Raw genomic sequence first — 22,500 nt, forward strand, 5'->3', positions numbered from 1 at the left:
GCATCTTTCACAAGAGACCCTTGCCCAATCCCCCACCAGGAATAAACGCCTTTCCTGCCGCCATGCCGTTCCCTGGTGCCTCCACTGACCAGCTGCCCAGGCAGACATTGAAATATGTCTGTAAAGTGTCTCTCCTTTATTGGTGAAAACCACAAAATCATTAAAAATACAAATAGGGGATAAAAGGGGGTTTAGCGGCAAGAGGTCTCCAGTGGTTGTGAAAGCCTCAGTCCCCCAGGGGCCAGTGGAGGGGGACTGGGTCCCTCCTCGGGACATCTTGGGCTCTCTGTGATGGTGGATAAGATGGGTGCTGGGCTGCATCGATCCAGCCGGCAGCACCCTGGGGCCTGTGGCAGCTGCCAGAGCCACCTGGATCTGGCTCTGAGCCCCATCTGCGCAGGAGCCGGAGGAGATAAAGCATTGGCTGGCTGCTGTGGAGGGCTGAGGGCTCACAGGATCTTTCTCCGGGTGCTCTCGGTACAGCGGTTCAGGATGAGGTCTTTGCTGGGACGGGGAGGAACAGCAGGTTGAGCCTTGGGCTTGTTCTCCTCTGGCTCGTTTTTCTCAACTGCAGGTAAAGCAGATGTACAGGTGGGTCAGAGCTCTCCACCACCCAATACCAGTACCTTCATGTGAACATTCAAAAGCTTCCATGTAATGGTCACCAAAGCTTCTGCCTGTCCTCCTGTCTCAGCCATATGTGATGGGCTTTCTGGAGGTCAGGGTGGTGGGATGAGCCCACCGGTCCCCGGCCAGGAGCTCTGTTCAAGTGGGAGCCCAGCTCTAGGTCTGTGCAAGGAGCTGCTCTCCCTTACGAAGGTCATGGATCCCGCACAGGGATTACCAGATCTAAAGCGTCTACTTCAATGGCAGCCTCCTTCTTTAGGCACCTCCTTCTTTAGCCAGCTAACGTACATGATAATGGTAATGGTAACAGCAGCACGGGGGAGGTTAGGTGCACAGAGGAAAGAACAAGTCCTAAGTGTGGGCTGACCTTCACCAGGACCTACTGAGGGCAGAAATGCCACCATGCTCCCTTCTTTGTCCGACCAGAGGTAAGAAACCTCACTGAAAAGAAACACCTCCTTGCACATGCTTTCCCCACAGGAGAAGGGTGGACAGGCACCGTGTGACCCATATGTGTTGTCCTACTGCATCATCTCCCACCTGTGATGGGGCAGAGCCAGAGACCGTGCTGCCCTGAAGGGACAGCCCAACTTTGGGGCATGAAGTGCAGAGGGTTTTGGAGAAAAGAAGACTCATTTCCTCGCCCCACACCCAGATCTTTCAGCATGGCACAGGGATTCCCAAGCTTGTTCGCTCATGCCACAGCTCCACCAACCAGCGTTGGAGGGCACAGGCTGTGCTTGCAGAACTTCAGCCCGTGCCCAGGGCAAAGGCCCTGTTGAGACTTACTGATGATATTGGCCACCTTCTGGAAGTTTTCCTTCATCTTCTTCCGGCTCTGAATGTACTTTCTGCTGTTCCTCCTGTAGGTCTCCTGGCTGATCTGCTTCCGGCTCTGCTTGTGGATGCTCTTCGCGTTTCGGATGGTGGATCTGCAGTGAGTCAGAAACAAAACTTTCAGTTTCCCTGCCAGCAGCTCTCATGCCACACACTTTCTTGATGAGGATTTCCCCCCAATGCTTCCTCCTCTGCCTCACCCAAACCCCAATTTCTGCTTTTTGGTTTTGCCTGGTGGAAGGCAGCAGGTGGATGCCAGCCCTCAAGGGCAGCCATAGGTGAGACATGATGTGCAGTGTGTTAGGAGGCAGCTGGAGTGGTGCTTTGGAAGCAAATACCGAAGGGTGAAGCCTCAGCACAAGCCTGGAAAGCAATGATGGAGATGGCAAGGTGGATCAGATGAGATGGGTTTTTCCCAGAATTCAAGAAAACCCTGGAAGTGATCTATAGCTTTGCTTTTGGATGGATGGACATACACATGTGGCATCTATACTGGCTGCAACAGTAAGATCCTGGTGTGCTGTTCAGCATGGGTCCCCAAGCACCCAAGGCTCAGTCCCTGGGCCGGGGGAACGGAGTGTATGTGTCAGTGTGCACTTGGATGTGCAGTGTTGAACCCACAGCAGAGAAACTACTGAGAGAAGTGAAAGGCTGAGCAGCCTGGGGCTGTGCAGTGGCATGCAGCTGCAGGGAAACCCCCAGCGTCGGGGACAGTCCCCAGGCAGGCAGAAGGAGGCCACCACTTTGTCTTCAGTACCAGGGCATGTGTGAGGTCACTCCTGACATCCATCCCACGGCATCATCCTCCTGCTATGCTCAAGGCAACATGCCCATCTGCCTTCAGCCTCTCCCTGGTCTGAGCATATAGCCCATTTCACAGCAAAGCTCTTGCCCACAGCGGCAGGTCACCACCTTTGCAACAGGACTCAGCCTGGCTGCCATCACCAGCACCACAGGGACAGCATCCACCACGGGGGCAAGTCACTGTCCTTGAAACAGGCCACCTCACCTCCTTCAAGGGTATCAGTAAGCATCACTGCGCTCAGATAGGTGGATTTGGGCCATTTTACACTGTCTCACACTGAATCCTTGCTCCAGCGGAACTGGATTTTGAGAGGTTTTATAGCAAGACTGCCATGTTTTCTTGTAGGGAAGATAGTGGGAAGCTCTGCCCTTCCTAGCAGTTTTCTTTGCATCAGAATTAATGAGTTATTATTGCTTTTTATCTTTTTAATCAAAATAAAATCCCTTCCATTAGCTCAAATCCTCCCATCAGATTAGGCCATTTGGCAGCTCTGATTAGTCAAATCTCTCCTTGCTTCTCAAAGATTCAGTGGATGCACTTAGGAAATAAGAAAAAGCCCAATTTGAAAATTAAATGAGATTAGCCCAGAAAGGAAACTTTGCAGGAGGACAAGGAGGAATACATCTGGCTGGAGGACCTGTTGGAGCAAGGATCATGCAGCCCTGCATCAGAAATGCTGGGGTGCCTCTCTGCCTGTGGAAGTCAGGGAGCACAGAGGTAGTTTTGCTCCAGACCTCCAGGATCTGCCTCCTGGTCTGTCTTTGCCCTGCTCATGCCTCTCCAGGGCAGTTCCTCATTGCCAGGGTGAGTGAGGGACACCACAAATCACTGTCTGGTTTCATTTCACTCCCCTCAAAGAAGAGCTTTAGTCCTCCTCTCCCCCACCCAGGGCTTCTCCTACCTCCGCGGAGGAGCGCTCCGGTTTCTCAGCTCACTCTTCACGGTGTTCACCTCCCCGGCTTTCTGCAGGTACATGGAGGGGTAATAACCAGTGGTTTCATCCTTCCTGCAATGCAACACAAAGCAACATCGCCTGCAGTCGTGACTCTGTAACCACCACCTCCTCATGCCTGTCCCCAGCTGATGCTGGGTGGGTTATTTCTCATGTTTCTTGCAGCGAGGGGGGCTTTGACTGTCCCCCCACCGTGTGTGCCTGTGGTTCTCCCTGAAAGCGTGGCTTGAGTCCCAAAAGCAAGTAGGTAGCAGAGCAATGGCTCACAGCTTTCAGGGTCTCACCAGCTCATATCATCTCCCCTGAGGGTTTCACTGGGCTCTTGAAGCATTGCTCAGGGCCTCCTGCCAGACACCCTGTAGCTGTGCGCTCAAGAAACACTCCCTGGTCCCTGGCCCACCTCCCCCTCCAGCCCAGCACGCTGCAAACACCAGGAGATCCTCCCAGTGCCACTCGCCTGGGGACAGGCTGGGGCAGGAGGATCCCCAGGGTTTGCAACCACGTGTGTCCTGCTGCGAATATGCAATCTGTGAGTCTCCAGAGCACAAATGCAGCTGGGGTTCCCCTTGGGGAAGCCCAAGTTTGCAGGGCAGGCCAGGGCTGGGATGAAAGCTTAAGTTTTGCAAAGCAAAATGTGCCAGAATACTTAGAGGCAAAAAAACATACTTTTTTTTTTTTCCACCTGCCTCCTTCTTGGATGTTTCTGAAGCCCCCACCACAGGAAGGCCCAGCTTCAATGTTTAACATTTGGCAAAACTACAGGCTACTAGGAGCAGCCCTGCAAAAGGAAGTGCTGGGCAGCAGCACCAAACAGTCCACGGCTTCCACAGCCCCGATGCGGAGAACAGCTGGTTCATTCCTTCCCTCTGCCTGAATCCTACTTGCCTGATTTGTTCTTGGCATCTCTCACCTGATGACCCACCAGCCATCAAGGAGCTTGTGGATGACTTCGACGGTATCACCCTCCTTGAGGGTCAGCTCATCCTCCTCCATGGCTGTGTAGCTTTTCTGGACAATGTACTGCTCACCTGTGCACAGAACCAGGACAGAGGGTTGTGTCCTACCACCCCAGGGATGGGGCTCAGCCTCTCCAGCCACTGAGGAGAGGAGGAACCACAGCATCTACCCTACGTTTTAGGCTAGACTCAAAGTGCTTCAGGTCTCCAAGTTTGGATTCAGACTTCCCCAGCCTTGAGAGTGCCTGTGGCTCATCCCAGCCCTTTCAGCACCTCTCCATGAGAAAGCTGGTGAATGCAAGCAGTGGAAGCACACTTATCTATCTCTGCTGAAGAGCATGTTTATCATTTGGGTGATCTAAATGAGGAATAAGGAAGCTGTGCTAATAGAGTCTGTTGCAGTGTTTCAAAAACCACAAAGACGAAGTCCAGAGAGCAATCAGCATGAGGCTGCAGGATCCTCCCTCTGCTCTGTGCAACAAGACCCCGCTGTCACGGTGGGGCGATGTGGAGGGCTGGTAAGGAGACTGCAGAAGCCACGCGTTGGGGAAAGCCTGCACCTCTGTGTGAGTGCTGCACTGTGCTTCCTTGCTAACCCAGCAACTCAGCATTCACCCAGCTGGCTCAGCATGGCCACTGGGTGAAGATGTGCATCTGTGATCAGCCAAAACAAGCACCCAGTGCTGAGTTGCAGGTCGTGGGGAGCTCCTGAGGTTGACACTGAGGCACCAAACCATGAGATTTATCCCTCCTGGAAGCTCCTACAGCAACATCTCCCTGCCCAGCAGTCCTGCTCAGTGGGGACTGCCTGATGGGCCTTGCAATGAACCATCCCAGCAGGGAGCTGTGGCAGGCTGTGCTCTGACGCACACCCTGGTTACCCCAACATTTTACCTGCATAGTTGGGCTCCTGCTCTTCTGACTCGTCGGGACCGTCCATCGGCTCCAGATAGGCAGCTGGCACCCAGCCCCGCTTATTCTTCAACTGGCAGAACCACCAGCCTGCAAGGAAAGCACCCGTGGGCAAGAACAGAGGGTGTTGTGGGGGCACCATGGGGGCACCAGCACTGGGTCTGCCCCCGGCCGGAGTAGGCACAGGCATCCACATGGCCTGGATGGAAGGACGGCGCTGGGGCCAGTTTCTGTTTACATGGTGCAACCAGGGAGCTTGGCCAGTTCATCCTGTTTCCTCCTGGGCAGGAAACCTCACAGGCTGAGAAATGCGAGAGGGTTGCATGGTTTTCTAGGACTGCCCCACACCCTCACTGGCCAAAACCGACTGTCATGTGGCTCCATGTGAATGTGAAACATGTCCAGGCAGGAAGCGCTGAGAGGTTCGGTGCTGCTGGTTGCATTTGCTCTCTCCATCAGGAGACCCTGATACAGCCACCTACCCTTTAACCCATGCACCAGCCTAACTCGCACGCTGCATTTGGACACGAGATGCAAGGGCAGTCCCCGTCCCTGCTGAAATGATGGCCAGGAGGGGTCTCGCACTCAGGGGCTCTCCAGAGGGATGGATACATACCGCTCTCGCTCTTCTCCACGACGTCCACCATGTCCTCAGCTTTTAGAGCCATCTCGGATGTGGAGCTCTTCTCGTAGTCGGCGATGGCTCGGTACGTCTGCAGCACAATGGGCCCTGTAATGTCTGCATGGGAGAAGTGAGAGACGTTCCCTCTCCCAGCCCCCGGTGCAGAAATACCCTATTTCAAGAAGGCCAAAAGCATCCCCAGGACAGCCCCAAGTGCTCCCCCAGCCTCTTCTGGTCCCAAACCAGCTGGATCCCAGGACAGGGACTCATTCCCCCCGAGGCCGTGGTTTCCTCCCAGCTGCAGCTCTGGCACAGAGACAGTGCTCTTGGTCAGGGCATCTGCCATGGGATGGCTGCCCCTCTCCCTGCCAGCTTTGCTGCTGCTGAGACAGCCGCTGCTTGCACCCCTCCAAGGCCTCTTACCGCTGGGGTTTTTCTTGGCATCCTTTGGCAGGAGGAAGACCTCGGGCTTCTTGATCCTAGATGGGTCAGAGCAAAGGCAGCTCAATGCCAACCACCCCTCACCGCTGGCAGTGGTGCCATCCCTGCGGGCTGCTGACAGCACCCAGGATGCAGGTTTTCCCCCCCCCACGGCAGGCAGCTGGACTCACTGGCTGTCTGTGACGGGGTTCATGTCATTGTGACGGACCTTGAAGAAGTTGACCACGTGCAGGCACCGGGAGATCTTGTGGGGCAGGTTGACCAGCGTGTAGCAGTACTCGGCCAGCGTGCCCTGCCTGTTCTGGGTCGAGCGCTGCCCATCAAACCACTTTGGGGCTGGAGGAGAGGAGAAAGGACTCAGAAAAATCAGAGAGCACTCTGTTTTTATGACTTTCCCAAGCCGGCTGTTTTGAATCATTGTTTTTGCCCTGAAAACAAGTGGATTTGGCCCCAGGGTGCTACATGGCTGCATGGTGCCCATAAGGCAAAGCTCTGCAGGAGCATGGCCCCATCTCCTCCCTCGCTGCTCCAGCCCCGGCCTTGGCAGGCACATGAGGTCCACACATAGTGCCGAAAAGTCTGGGGAGAAGCTGACCGCAGGACTCTGGCTGTTTTGCAGAAGTGCTACAGCTGCAGGTTCCTTGTTTTGTCAGCACGGCTGTGGAGGCAAGTGTGCTGCAGTGCCCAGCTTGGGGGCTGTGGGCAGCGCGGAGGAGAGCTCTGTGCAGCCGGATTCATCCCCTGCAGCCCATGGACCCTTGCACAGCTCGTGCAAGACCAGAAAAGACCCTGTTTGACCCCATTTCAGTTACAGGATAACTCCCACATCCGTGCTCAGACTAAGCGCAGCTGCTGGGCCACTAATACAGCGGCTGCACTGGGGCACAGGGAGGGGCTCAGGGGACCAGCCTGTGGCCAGGGGAGATGTGCGTGTCCCTCTGTCCTGCTGGCCATGGCGCATGTCCTGCAGCAGCTGCTCTCGACCCCAGGGCTCCAAAATGCCACTGGCAGCCCCAACCCACAGCAGTGTTGAACCCTGCGTCGAGGTGCACGTGTGCAGCTGGTGGTACCCCCACCCCCCTGCAGCAGTCTGACACCTGCCTCAACCCCAGTGCTTTCAGGTCCCCAAATGGGACAAGGATGCTCAGCAGGGCAGTGGCAGCGCGTGGGAAGGGTCCTGGCATGGCAGTGTTGGTCTGGCTCTGAGGAGAGTCCCCCCAGACATCTGCTGTGTGGTGCAGGTTTATTCCTCCTCAGGAGGTGCTGACCACAACCTGCAGCTATTTCTCATGCTCCTTCCTGCCTCCTTTAAAACAGGAAATAAAATAAAAGAGGGAACTTCGCTGACCTGCACCTTGCCTGGGGACGAACCATCAGTTCTTTGGATCAGGAGTTCGTTCCCTGTCATTGCAGACATACTGCTTTGTTTCCTCTTATGAAATATCTGTGTTGCCATAAGGGCACTAAAACCAGTGCCAGTGATTGTGTCACCGAGGGAAGGCTCAGCTCAGCTCAGGCTCCCCAAAGCCAGACCCTTTGTACAAGCCAGGGGTCACAGCCGGTGCTGTGGGACATGTCTCCAGGGTGTCCAGCCTTTGGGGAGGAAGGATGGGGTCTGCAGGACTGGCGAGTGCTGCTGCTCAGAGCTTTCCGGGGTTTTGATTTCAAGCCCAGTGGGCAGGAACAGAAATCACACCAAGCACATGTGCGGGAGGCAGCCGGCAGAGCTTGGCCTGTCGGGGAATTTCCCAACCAACTGCAATTTCTGTTTCACACCCCCCCCCCAGCCCTGGCACCTGCCCCTCACCTGGCAAGTGTGGGATGATCCGGTTCTCCATGTTGATGTCCCCCGATTCGATGGGGAACATCTCCTTCAGCGCTTTCTGTGGAGCAGAGCCAGGCATGGCTGTGAGGATGGCACTGGGGGATTCCCCTGTGGTACCCACAACCCTGCCCATGGCTTCCCCCCCTTCCTGGCACTCGCCCCGCTGCTGCTACTGGTACGTGCTGGCTGGACCCCGTGCCTCCACACTGGGAGAAATCTGCCAGGGGAGCACACAGCCGATGACTCCCCCTTCAAGGGGCGAAGGAGATTGAAGCACTGGGACCCAGGAGCCTCCTTTGAGCCAGGTTTGTTCAGAGATAATTTCAGCTGGAATTCACCCTCCTCTTTTTCCCAAGCCCTGGTGCCCTGGGCTGGGGGCCAATGCCCACCCTGGGATGACTCACATGGAACTCGTATATCTCAGTAAACCGGCGGTAGATGACCTTTTCGGAGAGGTCGTTCCACTTCACCAGGAACATGTAGACCTGAGGGGCAAAGCAGAGGTGCTGCAGCTCTGTGGATGAGCAGGACCCCACACCCTGCTGCAGCCGAAGCCCCGAGGGAACCCTGCAGATGTTTCAGTTTCTGTTAAACTGCGTGTTTTTCTTCCACCACCCCAATGCAAGTGGCTCTGCCCAGGCAGCGAGCAAGCTGGGTGCTAGGGAAGCTCAGTAGGGACAGAGAGGGGACAGAAACATGCAGATGGGTGGGAATCAAGGAGCAAAAAGCCCTTTCCAAGCCTGTGAAGCAACCAATGGCTTGCAAATTTGGTGCCCAAAATCTTGTGTGTTCAGTACACTTTATCCTCTGGCTGCCTCCAGCTCATGCCATCAGCCATGACCCCTCCCAAAAAAGGATGCTCTTAGGCCCTCAGTCACATTTATCTAAATAAATTTGCTGGCCAGGCTTTTTATCCCGGCCAGTCTTCACTCCTCAGCTTGTCAGAAGGTTGCTGTGTACTCACATAGTGCTGGCTGGGGAAAAACCTCTTCTCGTAGCCCAGCAGCTCGATGTGCCGGATGAAGGCATCCCCCATAGCTGCTCCTAGCCACGGCGTCCCGCTCCGGCCCCTGCTCCTGCCTTCCCGGGCGTCTCGGTGTCCTTCTTCTCCCCTCTGCCGTCACACAGCTCCGCTTCACTGTTAAAGCCCCCGGGAAAGCAGAAGTCCTGCTGCAATCACACCCGTAATTGTTTATCCGCTGTGGTTTGTATTGAGTCGGTGTTTCCCGTGGGGAGTCTCCAGCCCAGCCAGTGGCTCAAGGGCTGGGGAGGAGGCGGGCACAGGGGAGGCCTCGGGGATGCCCTGGAGGCACCTCTGAAATCACGGGACAGTGAAGGTGCAGTGCCAGCTCGGCTGCCCTGATAGCCAAGTGGCCCCTTGACCGCTGACACTGCCCCGTGATGACACAGGGTGCTGCAGCACCCAATTTGCAGAGGGTCAAGGACAGACAAGTGCCTTGGCAAAGGCGACCAGAGGAGTCTTTACCCTCTGGAACAGAGCGGGCTGGGCTGAACGAAGCGCTGAACGTGCTCCCCAGGGACAGCAGCACCATCTCTGTATGGCTGGGAGGCCGTCCTGCGCTCCCAGGGCAGGCGGGGAAGCTGGGGGCACAGCCCAGGCAGAACGGGGCTTGGTTTGCTTGTTTGGTTTCAGGTTTAGTTCGATTTGGTTGGTTGGTTTGCAGGTGGGTTTCTTTAATAATTTGTCATATGTTATGCATGAGAGTGTGGGAGTTTGCATGGGGTCAATTTAATGTCATTCCAGTGTTAATAACGTATGAAAAAATCGTCAATAAAATTTGTGATGAAAATACAGTGAGTATTTAGTTGAAATTTACTACGGCGCACAAGAGCTCCTGCCCTTGCATCACTGATTCCTTTCAGTCACCTGCAGCTTCCCCAAAATCTACCACCGAAAGGCTCCCTTTGAGCAGCCCCCGAAGCCCTGAGCCAGCTCCAGCGCCGCAGCTCCGCTCCCCGCCCTACCCCGGCACGGGGCTGCGTGGAGCACCGGGAAACCCCAGGGTGGGCTGGAGATGGACCCCCCCCTCCCACCGGGAGAGCACGAGGGGCCCTGGCAAAGCCCCTCCGTGATGGCAGCGCACCACCGTCCTCCTCCGGCTCTGGCTCTGAGCAGAAAGGCTGAAGGGCTGCACGTATCAATCCCACACTGCTCACAGGCAAAGGTGCACCTGGGAGCACTTCTGTCCCTGTTACAAGGGGTGCCAGTGCTGGGCTGTCCCCTGGCAGAGGTGGGACCTGCTCTCCACGGGATGCTCAGGAGGAGCCCAGCTCCATCTGGTCACTCGGCTGTGAGCCCTTCACCCCCTCCCCAACTCCCTCTGCTATGTCCCCTCTGGGAGCCGGCGCTGGGGTGCAGCTGGTGTCCCCAGTAGGCCAACACCTCACCCCAAGCTGGTCTTCAGAGCAAGCCCAGACCCACGCTCCACATCCCCATTCCTGGCAGGCAGCAGCCCCCGGGCACCAGCGGAGCTCGCGTGGGCTCTCCCCACTGACCATCAACAGCAAACCCTGGTGCAGGGTCAGCCCCCGACGCCCTTAGGAGCTGTAAAGACAAAAGCTGCCTCTGGCTGCACTAAAAAAAAAATCAAATACTAACCCTAGCTTTCCCCGTATCTCAAGTATGGTGCTTTGCAGCCGAGATCAGAAACATGTCATTTACATTTAGTTCCTCATTATTTTAACATGGGGACTTCCCTGTATGCAAGGCAAAACTATACAACCAGTAACATTTAAAAAGTTACCTCCGGGGCTGTTTGCATTCTGCCCTGCTAACAGCCAGATTGCTGCTTCTTATGCAGCAGCACCACAAACTTCGTCATGAAAGCTAATTTCATAATTACAATTGTTTGTACTAAGTTTGAAACCACTTTGCAGACAGTGCATTACTGGAAACCACTTAATTAGCTTGTTTCTTCCTGTTTCCTCATCTTGTGATGCGAGAAATGAAACAAGAGCTTGTAGATCTCACTGCTGGCGATGGGTTAGCTCACAGTGAGACGCAGCCTGTAACTCGGTATGATACACTGCTTCATGTTTCCACCAACTGTCCCCACAGTTCCTGGGTTGTCAAGAAACAATTTTAGAAGAAAATTCTTGGAGGAGCAACGACCCATCGGATAAACAAGTGGAGTTTATGGAGTTCTTGAGCTGATTCATGTTTTGGAGAACAGGGCTGGCAGCTGAATGCAGGACCTGATTGTGGAGAACTTCCACTGGCCTCCAGCCTCAGTTGGCAGTGGTACTTTGCAGCAACGCACCACTGCTTTGGGGTAAGAACAGCATATATGGGGCCTAAGGTGACAGATTTCAATCAAGGTTATTGAAGATGAAGCTGTGGAAGTTTAGAGGTTTAGGCAAATGGACTACCCTCTTTTCTGTAGCGTTCCACCCAAAACCAGTACCAAAACCTCCCAGAAATTAAAAGCTGAAGAAAGAATGCTACCCTAATTTTATTCAAAACGCAATAGTGGTTTAAATTTAAGCTTAATTCAGTCCAGAGCCAAGGAAGACCTTGCTTATGTCACTGATGGCAAATTGCTGTATGTGAACCCTACTACATGCAAAAACCACGAAAATGGAAGTCTGCCCTCTTCCTTAGCAGTCTGTCGCTGATGGGATGGACACGAAAAGAAACGAAGGAGAAAGGGTTCAAGTTTTGTATGTGGAAAATCCCAAGGGAAAACCACTGGCCAGCAGCTGCACGACAGAGGCACTGGACCTCATCTGACATCTAGTGGTTACTGCCTTGAGAAAAGCCAGGGTGCCGAACTCCAGCCTCCACCCCTGACACCCTGGGTACAAAATTCCTATTTCAGAGAAAGGAGCCAGCCCAAGGTTCAGGACAGGCTTTTAAAGTTCAGTAAAACATGGGGAATAAATACTTGTCTGCTACTTCATCACCACAAAGCTTCTCTGCTGGAACAAAAAATATTCAGAGCTCTCAAAGTTGTTGCAATTTTATTTATTTACTTGTTTATTAGTACAGCCAAGGCTTTTTAGGGCATTATCACTCAATACCCGAAGAGTGAAGCACCTCACGTATTACTAGTTTGGAAATGAGTGAGATTTTCACAGACAGTTAACATCTTAAAAGTTTGCTACCTGTTAGGACTATATATAGATAATTTCTTAATATAAAATTGGTATTTGGAAGGTATAAATATTGGTGCAATTATTTTGTCAGTCTAATTTCTCTCTACTGGATATAACTCAAAATGTCTGAGACCAAAAAGAGACTTCAGTGCTGAATGCCGACTCCCCCGTCAGCATCACTGCAAGCCCAGCAGCGGGACAGGCACAACGCACACCACCCCCCTCGCTCCCAGCATCACCGAAGGACTCCAGTCCTTCCAGGAAAAACACTGCATCAGTTTTCACTTTTTTTTTTTCAGCTCTTGCACGCAAAGTTGCAGGATGTCCACGCTGCCGTTATATACGTGACAAGGCAGCAGCCTGGAATGACTAATTTTCACAGTTCTTTTGCTAAGATGCCTCGCCCTCATTTTGAGGGAGCACTAATGACTCCATCAGCAATACAGAGCCTTTCTCGGCAGGCAGCTGTGCAAAAAGCACCTCCTCAAGATAGCTGTGAGTGAAGGAGGGATGGACCATCCTTCTGCTTTTCAAAAGGGGAAGTTGAGAGCCAGCTGAAAACCCAGGGAAAGCTGCATTAACTCATTTCCCCGTTCTAAACATTTCTAGCAGCAATCGCAGAACTGGCCATTGCTCTGATGACAACCTATTTATGGAGGTGAGTTAACTGAGCATGTCTATAATCAGCAGAGGACTACACCAGTGGTTACAACTCGGGGCAGCAGCACACAGCGGAAAGTTAATACCCACAAGCTGAGAGGGAACAGATCAGTTACGCCAAGGGGCTGGTTCCCATGGGACCGACACAGGGGCTGTTTGCCCAGGCAGGAAGGCAGCGCTGAATCGGTCACCACCGATTCCCCATTGGGAGAGCCAGAAGGTACAACCAGACAAGTGTTTTCAAAGTGACTCAGCAAGGAGCTAACCCTGCTCCTACTGACATCAACGGCACAAGGCCCGAATATTTAAGTGGAAGCGCCTAGATCGGCACGGAACAATCATGAAAACGCAAGCACGTGTCCTACAGCTCTCCCTTGCCTCCACAACGACGGAGCATGTGCTGCTCTAATTCATCTGCTGAATTTCAGGTTGCTCCCAGGGAACAGACACTGCACCCAATAGAATTTAAGGCTTCAAAGTTTTTCTTGAAGATACAACCACCTCACCCACACAGAGCTCGATTTCTGTCTGAAAGGCGTGACTGGAATTTACTTCCTCCACTGGAAGGAATAACTACGCCACAGCATGTTCTACCTGCCTACAGAATTACTGCTACAGCTTCATTTGTTGTAAAATATGTAAATGTATACTGCATGGACAGCCATGAAAACCATCAGAAAGGTCTTTATTTCTTAATCAGGGAATTAGGTTCACCATTTGTGCATAATGCAGTCATCCCAAACTCATGCCAATAAAAGAGAAACCTTTACAATAATCTGCATCTTCTCTGTAGAGATTATCATATAGCCAGAACTTTACATCTCTTATGGTTTGTAAAACTTAAAATAAATGCATACATGAGTCTCTTACATGATGTGGGGCGTAACCAGGACTACAGGGGACTTAACTTTTGACATAGTAGGACTTACAGCAGCTTGCAGCGTATGTTTCCATAACTAGTTCTAGATGAAGAGAAGGGCATCCCCCACAGCCTTCAGGAGAAAAGCTCTCACACAGGTCCATGTGAGTTCTGCCTACGTTAGGACTGCAAGACCAGACCCCATCATATATAAACCATGTGATATTCTGATAAAACATGCACTTACTACTTTGAGTTAATGGAACAAACTATAACACGGTTTAATTCAAGTTGGTTCCTAATCCACACACTGAAATACTGACCATTTCACAGTCCATCTCATTAATGCGTACTAACGCTCAAGTGAACCAGTTTATCTTTTATTTATGAAAAACATATGAATTGTGATAGATATCATAGGAAAAATTAGTTCAAATATACAGATACTATTGTCCAATCAGCCATTAAAGGAGTAAGAACCAAAAAGTATTGATATTTTTTTTTCCCAAAGAAAAACTAACAAACTGAACTACTTGCAGGAAATTTTCTTCATTACAAAAGCTGAGATGCATTCAGGTACAGTGAAATTCAGCTTTATTGGGAAGTGTAGACAGCTTCTGTTAAGTCCCTGTTGATTTTACTCCCTGTCATCTCCCCAGCATTGCTGCATCAAGTTTAGTCCTTATAATATATTCCAAAGTAAAATCAGCCATTCCAAATCTACAGGCATTCTTTGCTTTAAGTCAATTCACAGAACTGCTGAAAAAGTAGACATTTCTATCTAAAAGTACAAAAAGGGTTTGTATAGAAGGTACTTCTCTTATACAGTTATATTACACAGCTCAAGACAGTCCCGGCAGGCTCTTCTCAGAACTGGATGCTTCTGACTAGATAAAAAAAAAAATTACAAAAGCAAGTTAGTTTCATTGCAGCTCTGTATCTTATTACAAATAGGAGTAGTTTCCATCGCCTTTTTGAGTTCTTTAAGCCTAGATTCATAGAGCATTCTGAGGCTGAATGTTGCTTTCAGTCAATACGAGATTTTAATGTGTGCTTGAGTGGTCTCTGTGAGAATTTAGATCAAATATTTGCTTTAGTATAAATTCAGTGGATGGCCTAAAACATCCAAGAGGCCAAACCACTGCAGGACCAAGCTGTGCAGCCATTGCTCAGACAAAACTTCTGTGACCTTCAATGGACAGGTGAGATGGCTTTTTATACCTCCACTGGGTGAAGTGCTTCCCACGACAAATCAAAAGTTTTTCTTTAGTATATTTTCTCCTGCCATGTTCAGTTTTATGACAAATATTTCCAAAGCAGTCTTCACCAATTTATTATGAAGACTATTACTGTACTTACAATTCTCAGGGCACAGACAGTTGGTGTGCTGTGGTACATCAGTCTCTGCCAGTTTCTACCAAATCATTTCTGGATTTGTCCCTTCAGTCCCTCATCCGACGCCGTCAGCAGCCCTCTGTGTACCAGGCTGTGTTTCTGCTGCACGGATGGAGGGCTGTGGCCAAGGCTGTCCTTGCCTCCAAAAAGCTGGATGGTTCCAGGGGTGAAACCCACGGGCTCCCCCAGCCCTCGTCACACGAGGGGCAAACTGCCTTATGACTCCCAGCTGCTCAGGCCGGCAGAAATGCCGAGCCAGAGCTCGGTTTTGCTGATTGCCCATCTGTGCTCTCAGAACTGGAACACTACACAGACATTGTCTTCTCAGAGAGGAATACCATGTCTTTTTCTTACTAGAGCTAGACGTACACTAAACAGCTCAAGTACACTAAACAAATGCATCCGACTTTGTATCAATCAAGACAAATGGCTAAAGTATCAAACACTACACAATGAGGAAAGTATTTGGTTTGGAGTATTAGCAAAAAACTGAAATGGGAAAAAGTACTACAGAGCTGTGATAGCTTAAAATAGCCATTTTCTCTGAATGAGGCATAAAGACTCACAACCATGTGGATCAGCCTTTTACATCTGGTGATGTGATAGCATCACTAGCACTACTCTCCACCTCCACCAAAATGTCATTTTTAGGAATCAGTGAAGTTAAAAATAGTATAAGAAAAAGACTCAGACATTTTTGCATTGTGAATTAAACTGTTTCATAAAAGTTAATGGAAAAGAAAAAAAAACCCACTTTTAAAGGAAGTTGGTTTGTCATCCCAGCTAATAGCTTTGCTAAGTGTCCCAAGCTTAGACAATATTGTAATTGTACTGAAGAGCTTTCCTGCTCAAGTACAATTTGGAAATATATAGGCTTTACCAAGAATAATAATGACACAACCATGTCAGAGCTCTTCGTAAACATTAATTCCCTGAGCTTTCATTTACTCTGCCTCTGAGGTATGTAATTACCATCACCCATTCTTATTTATAGGCCACATTTTCCTGGGACTGACTGCCTCACAAATTTGAACACAGTGTGCTTTACACTGTATTTGGATAAGGTAGCGAAAACATCCTACATTTTATAAGTGAGAATCGAGACAAATAAAATAATTCACAAGTAAAGGACTGGCACCTTCTGGCATTCACAGTCCTGTATCTCAGCCCTTCTCCTCACCCAAAAATATAAAAATATTACTACTTGACAGGTGCTGACTTCAAGAAATGCTAAATTCTTTTACCCCGTATTGATGAGATCTACCACGTTGGGTCTGGTTCTTGCTTTATTTGAGAATTTTCTTCTGTTTCTGTAACATCTGTTGAAAAAGTAGTAATGAATGAAGAGAAAAGGGAACTTTCCAACCAATTTTGTTGTTATTGTTGTACTTAAGTAAAAAATTAAGAAAATATGAAAGCATTAATTTACCTTTTTAAACTATTAACAACAAATAAAAATTTATGCACAACAATCTGATTCTGTGAAAATGATCATATTCACTTCAATGTAAAGCAGCTTGGGATCTTAGAGCACTCTAGTTTTTAAAGAACAGAAAGAAAAATTGCTATTAGAAGTGTATGAAACTTAAAAATGCTTTTACGTAGCTGAAATACTCACTGGGCTGAAAAGGTACTTAATCCAAAAAGGAAACAACACATAATTAGTGAAAAAATGTCAGATATGTCACTGTTTTGGTCTGCATCCTGCTCTTCATCCTCCTCCCTCCTCTGTGCCAATCCCCAGCACCATTCCTTCCTTCAACCACCTCATCGGATATGCGATGCTGGGTGAAGCTTTTCAAACACTCACAGCTAAGTCTGTAGCTCATGACTTCAAATACATCAGGCACGAGCACTGTTTCACATTTTTTAAGATGCCATCTTCCAAAGGTAGCTAACAACACCTGAACCTACTTATGCTCAGGTGATGCCTTCTGGGTTAGTTATTAAACACACTATTTTTCAGATTTTCTTCCCATCTCTTCTCAACTACATACAGACTTCTGCAACTACTGTATTTCAATCTCTCCGAAAAAAATTTGACCCTAGCTAATTTTTCTTCTTCAATGCACAGTATTGCACAGGAAGGCGTTATGATATGCTTAAAAAAAGAGAGAAAGAAATTTTATCTTGTTGGCTAAAGCATTCATCACCTTTTGATATATGTTTTTTCATTTCCAGGAGACTTAATTACAAAATCTTTGCTTTTTCTTGTTCACAGGGACGCCTGGAGGTAAATCAAAGAAATCTCATGCCTGTATAGTACTGTATATATGAGCTGGAGCCTGATATTGTTCTTTTTATAAACAGAGAATAAGATGGAAAGAAATTGGTTTTTCACTGAAGTTGTTTGGAAGGTTCAGGGCTAGGGTAATTCATCACTACAAAGTCAAGCAATTTCACCACATGATCATTTTATACCTTCCAGCCTAGTTCTGAAGTGATTTTGAGTTCTTTAGCAATTGCATGCCTTTTCTCAAGATCATTCCTCTGGTTACGGGGTCTGAATCTAGTTTTGGATGATAAATTCAAAGCCACACTTGTCTATGTCTTCAAAACCATCACTTTGAAGGCCCATAGCTAGATTTCCTCCGCATGAAGGTATTCAGGAACAACTGTCTCTCTCCACCATCTAACAACTTCAGTGGTCCCACGTAGGCCCAGCATTATAAAGACAGCTGATGTTCCAGCTTTCAGTAACTGTGAGCTTAAAATCTGCAGCTCAGCTCTTCTGGGACTCTAACACTTGCCTTCTTTTTGTCTTGATTGCTGCAACAGGATTGATCTATACTCTGAGACAAAGACCTACTCATAATACTCAGAGTGAACCTGTAACTGAGCTTGCAACAGTAGTTCTGGTTGTGCGTGTTTGGCTTTTCTCCGAGTTCAGTGACATGACAGGGCAACTGAAGCAGTGGAGACTGGAATGGGCATTTCCTTGGAAAAGGCTAGAGGAGAACAGGAGTGCTGAGATTTGCTGCCTTCTCTTTTGGGGGCACAGAAGCAGGATTAAGGAACGAACTTGAGGGTTTTAGGATGACAAGTGCTGATGCACAGCAGCCTCCACCCCGGTGCCATTGGCTATGCTGCTCTCAAGCTGCTACTGACACATCAGAGAGCCCTGGCGCAGACTACCTGGCACAAAACCAGCACCCTGTCAAACTGTCACAGCACCTCGGATCCTCTATGTCAGCCGTGCCAGAGGCAGCCACAGCCACCCAGGGCCATGCTGACAAGCTGGGGCTACAGCAGAGGCAGCATTTACAGGACCAGAGCACACAGCAGACAACAGCATCCCAACTCTCAGGTCGATTCAGTATTCCTAATGCTCCAAGACCATAAGCAAAAGCACAGCTACTGCCTCCTTGGCCTCACATATATCAACATCTGAAAAAGATACAACTCAAGTATATTCTTGGACAACAGGAAAGTTGGATGTTTTCCAGAGCTTAAGTTCTGGAAGAACAACACTCCCCGCCTCTCCCAGCACAGTATATTCAGGCCAATACGCCATTAAAATTTCCTGATGATGGCAATCATTCACTTATAAATTGTGGAAACTACTGTGCTGAATAACTCAGGATATGAGCAATCACTCAAAGCCTATATATAGTCATGACTCACCAACCAAGAACAACAATTCATAAAACTCCTTTGTAAAATTACTTGAATAATAACTTCTGCTGCAGAGTATTTTTCACATGATGCAGCATGATATTAATACAGATGAAAAAATGCCCTGGAAACCAATAAAAGCCCTTGTTTTGTTTTGATTGACCCTTCTCCTATAAGAAAAAGATGCAACTTTGTTCAAAATTACTTTAAATTATTTGTTGGTAATAACTGAAGACAAACACTTACCTCCTACAGATAGTTGTACTTGGCTTGGTTCAGCTGGCTCTTAAATGAAAAAAATATAGTCAAATGAGTATGAATATAGTTTCAACAATATGATCAGTTTCTTAGAAAAATTAAGGAAATTAAGTTTTCCCTGAAAAAAAAGCACCTCATTTTTTCCTCTTATGATCAGACTCAAATATCTTTGTCTGAGAGAAATGTGTGTAACTTTCTATAGTCTGCAGAAAAATGTAAAAAATACCCAAACATTTATTACATTACCTAACAGCTTCTCGTCCAACTACAGTTCACTGCGGCAGACATATCACCGAGTTCTGGTGGAATATATCATGCACTTGCAAAGAATATACCAGGTTTGGAAGAGCTTTACTGAAACTGCTTAAATCTAAAACGGCATTTAAAAACAATCGTCACTTCTGTGAGTATTGTCTTCAATGGTGAGTATGTGTATTTTGGGGGAGAGTGGGAAGGTGCAGAATAGAGGGCAAAAAGTATGTTTTAATTCCATATTGATTTTTCTATTATCTATGTTGATGAATTACAGGTGCTGGGAAAGCCATTTAACCTTCTTAACACTGCGGGTGAGATAAGAGACTATATCACTGCTATCAGCAGTGGTTTTCCTCCCTCCCACCACCAACAAATGTGAACAGAAGAGCCAGTGGTTTCCTTTATAATTATTTCCACCATTAAAAGTGTCCCTTACTCTTAAAATGCTTATCGAGTATTTTCTCTTGTTTCCCAGTTTGAGTTAAAGATTATTCAGTCAATTGCAAAAGTCTTTCCCGCAGTACACCAACTTGGGATACGTATTTTTAAAACGTCTGCGAACATTTAGAAGCTCTTTTGAGTCAAAAGGAAGTTGCTCAACTACATTTACTTTAGCTATTCGTAGCTTTAAGTTAAGTTCTCCATTCAGACTAAGATAGGTGATGTGTGTGCAGTCTAGCAGGGGTTAGAGCTGTGCAGGGGGCAAAAATTCCATCAGGACCCCATTCTAGGTTCTTACATGTTACACAGGCAAACTTCATTTGGCTGAACACCTATCTGGTGCAGACACACACATACTTTGAGCTAAGCAGACATCAGTAAATGGATACTGAATTGGCTTTATATATTGCCCCTACTAATCCTTCTTTGCAGATGAGTGAGCTGAAAAAAATCAAATCAAGGAACATGCCTATGACACAGCTTGAAGGAAGCAATGGCTCTTTCTATTAATTTATTAATATTTAATAGCTATAAAAGTCACCGTCGCACACCATCTGTCAAAATAAAAGGGCTCATCATGAGCCGTGCGTACTCACGACATGACTACTAATATCATCTGCCAATGAGATCGAGAACTCCATACCCCACCCCTCCTGCAAGGACACGTGCCACGCTCTGCATCACCTGGTAGTACTGGTGCTGCTGGTGGTGCTGCTGGTGGTTCTGCTGCTGGTGCTGCTGGTGGTGCTTCTGCTTCAGCTTTTTCCATCAGCTCTAAGATTAGACACGATCAGTGTTTGAAAATGGTCCACATGTAACACAAGGGCAATCTTACTTCTTGAATCTGCAAGTCCTGAAACTTGTTGCGTGAACACTTGTGATTGAGCTGCAGTTCAGTATTTTTTCTTACAGAAAAACCACTCCCTGTCTAGCTTCCAAGCACCAAAAATTTCCTCTTAAGTTCCCACATGTTCTTTGGAAGAAGAATAAAGCATCATACCTATAAGCAGTAGGCTCAGAGCCTTTCAATCATTCACCTTAGTATCTATCAATACCAGATCATTTTGACCGTAATTAACGGACATGGATAATGCATAACCCCACATGTTCGGTGACCAATCTGCTCCTCCAGTGGCAGAAGATGATCGGATATCTGTGTTGCTTTTACTCAGCATATTAGCTAGCCTCAGTCCCAACACACGCTGACAGTTATGCTGGATAGTTTAATAGATTCTTTCATTTCTAATGCAATTCCCTGGAAATGCCGTTACACACTTAGCTGCCTGGGAGGCTCCCTCTTACATAGGGATCTCTTTCCCACCTACGAGGGTGTGCCTAGGACTGCTGAGCAGGTCAATGTCAGTTACTAGCTATAGTATCTCCCTGAAAACACTTTGTACTTGCAGTTCACAGACCTCAGCATGCTAGCTGGAACATACTAGTGGCTGGATGCAAATGAACCAACGCAGGGTCACTAAGGCTCAGGCTAGGTAAGGACAAATAAACAGCAGTAGGTTATTTGGCCTCTGAATTTCTAATCTGACATTGGCTCAGAAAGAACATGACACAAGGGACACTAATGACAGTGTTTTGCAGTTTGCTTTTTCTCTTAAATAAGATCTAAAAAACCAGGTCACAATTATTTTAGGCATCTGAAAATACTAAGACCTTTCCCACCCTCCTGAAACAATTTCATTAACATGGCCAAATTGGCCATGGCACTTCAGGTAATTACACTCTGCCTCTCTAAACTGTTACGGCTTCAGTAGAACACAGAATTTTTCACTGGAACACAATTGTGCAGCTACCGGAAAGCTCTTGCTTATTAACTGCTACTGCAATGGATCCGAACCTAAAATGTAGGCACTCCCATGTAAGTCTGTTGCTCAGTCAGGGTCCTAAATCTCTTTGGGACTCTGCAGCTGAAAAATATGAAATCAGTGTCTTGCATTTTCACATCAAAGTTAATGCTAATCTTATACTGTTCTGTAAATTTATCATACCACTCTCAAGTTAATTGCACATGCATGTTTAGTCAGGAAATCTTAATGAGACAGACACAGACAAAAGTTATACAGAGAACTTAACCACTGTGGAGCCTCTGCCACTAAGTCAAAATGTAGAAAACAAATCTTGTTGAGTTACAAAAAACATTTGCCATCAGCGTCTCATAAATACTTACGATTGTTAATCACAAGTCCTGGGAATGGTCTGTAAATAAAATAAAATAAAATAAAATGTACTGATGGGGTCTCCCTCCCAAGGCAACCTCACCTAACCTTCTGTAACAGAGATCATGTCAAAAAATGACAGAAAGTTGAAAGAGAAAAGAACCATCATAGTAGCTCTTGGGCACTGTGGTTTGTTCACTAGCACTTTGAAAAGTAATGTACACAGGAAAACGCAAATCCTTGAAATTTTCCTCTCTCTAAACTGAAGCTTTTAGATTCCTGTGAAGCAGTCTATGATTTGAGAAGTTACATAAACCGACAAATTTTTATTTTCAATTCTTGAACTCCTCCTTAGTATGATTCCAAAGTTTCATCTATTCTGCTTCATGCACACAAATATACACACATGTATATACAAAGTATGTGTCTATGGAAATATAAACACACAAAAAAATTCACTTACATTGTAATTGGACAATATTGTATTTTTAATTATTGTAGATAAACTCAAATTTGTAGGGAAAAAACACAATTTATCAGAGAGCTGACCTTGACTCAGGATTCTTAACACAACTGAAATATTTAAAAAATAGTAATACTACTACAAACATACTGTTTACTGTTAAGAGCCAACAAGCTCTGGACTTGTCTCCAAACTTGATCTTATAAACGGGAGAGCAAGGCCCACAACACTTTAGGACTCTGTTGTAGAATGACTAGATTTCAACTCAAAAGACAGCTTGCTATAATATC

General features: G+C 47.8%; 2 protein-coding genes across 8 annotated transcripts in view; both read right to left on the bottom strand.

The window, feature by feature from the left end:
* Positions 1-113: 113 nt before the first annotated feature.
* On the bottom strand, positions 114-9,238 carry NCF1 (neutrophil cytosolic factor 1). Its single transcript, XM_074890509.1, has 11 exons — positions 8,942-9,238; positions 8,382-8,462; positions 7,960-8,035; positions 6,323-6,488; positions 6,135-6,190; positions 5,706-5,828; positions 5,072-5,179; positions 4,132-4,249; positions 3,171-3,275; positions 1,417-1,559; positions 114-568 (listed from the first exon to the last, which is right to left on the bottom strand). Exons 1-11 carry the CDS (start codon positions 9,011-9,013, stop codon positions 450-452), a joined length of 1,167 nt encoding a protein of 388 aa, XP_074746610.1. The 5' UTR covers positions 9,014-9,238; the 3' UTR covers positions 114-449.
* Positions 9,239-13,417: 4,179 nt separating this feature from the next.
* GTF2I (general transcription factor IIi) overlaps positions 13,418-22,500 on the bottom strand; it is a 78,385-nt gene continuing 69,302 nt past the window's right edge. For all 7 annotated transcript variants that reach the window (XM_074890513.1, XM_074890516.1, XM_074890511.1 and 4 more), the window contains 5 exons: positions 21,759-21,787; positions 20,261-20,350; positions 18,869-18,907; positions 16,252-16,326; positions 13,418-14,499 (listed from right to left, as the gene is read on the bottom strand). In XM_074890513.1, the coding sequence (XP_074746614.1) occupies positions 16,268-16,326; positions 18,869-18,907; positions 20,261-20,350; positions 21,759-21,787 (217 nt within the window). In that variant the 3' untranslated portion in view covers positions 13,418-14,499; positions 16,252-16,267. The remainder of the gene's footprint in view (positions 14,500-16,251; positions 16,327-18,868; positions 18,908-20,260; positions 20,351-21,758; positions 21,788-22,500) is intronic.

Source organism: Strix uralensis, chromosome 20 (genome assembly GCF_047716275.1).
Source record: "Strix uralensis isolate ZFMK-TIS-50842 chromosome 20, bStrUra1, whole genome shotgun sequence".
NCBI lineage: Eukaryota > Metazoa > Chordata > Aves > Strigiformes > Strigidae > Strix > Strix uralensis.

Coding starts and splice junctions, on each gene's coding strand:
- NCF1 (XM_074890509.1), bottom strand. CDS start 9,013: ATGGGGGATGCCTTCATCCGGCACATCGAGCTGCTGGGCTACGAGAAG. Junction 6,489..7,959: donor GATCATCCCACACTTGCCAG/GTGAGGGGCAGG, acceptor CCTCTCCTCCAG/CCCCAAAGTGGTTTGATGGG. Junction 569..1,416: donor GAAGGTGGCCAATATCATCA/GTAAGTCTCAAC, acceptor CTTTACCTGCAG/TTGAGAAAAACGAGCCAGAG.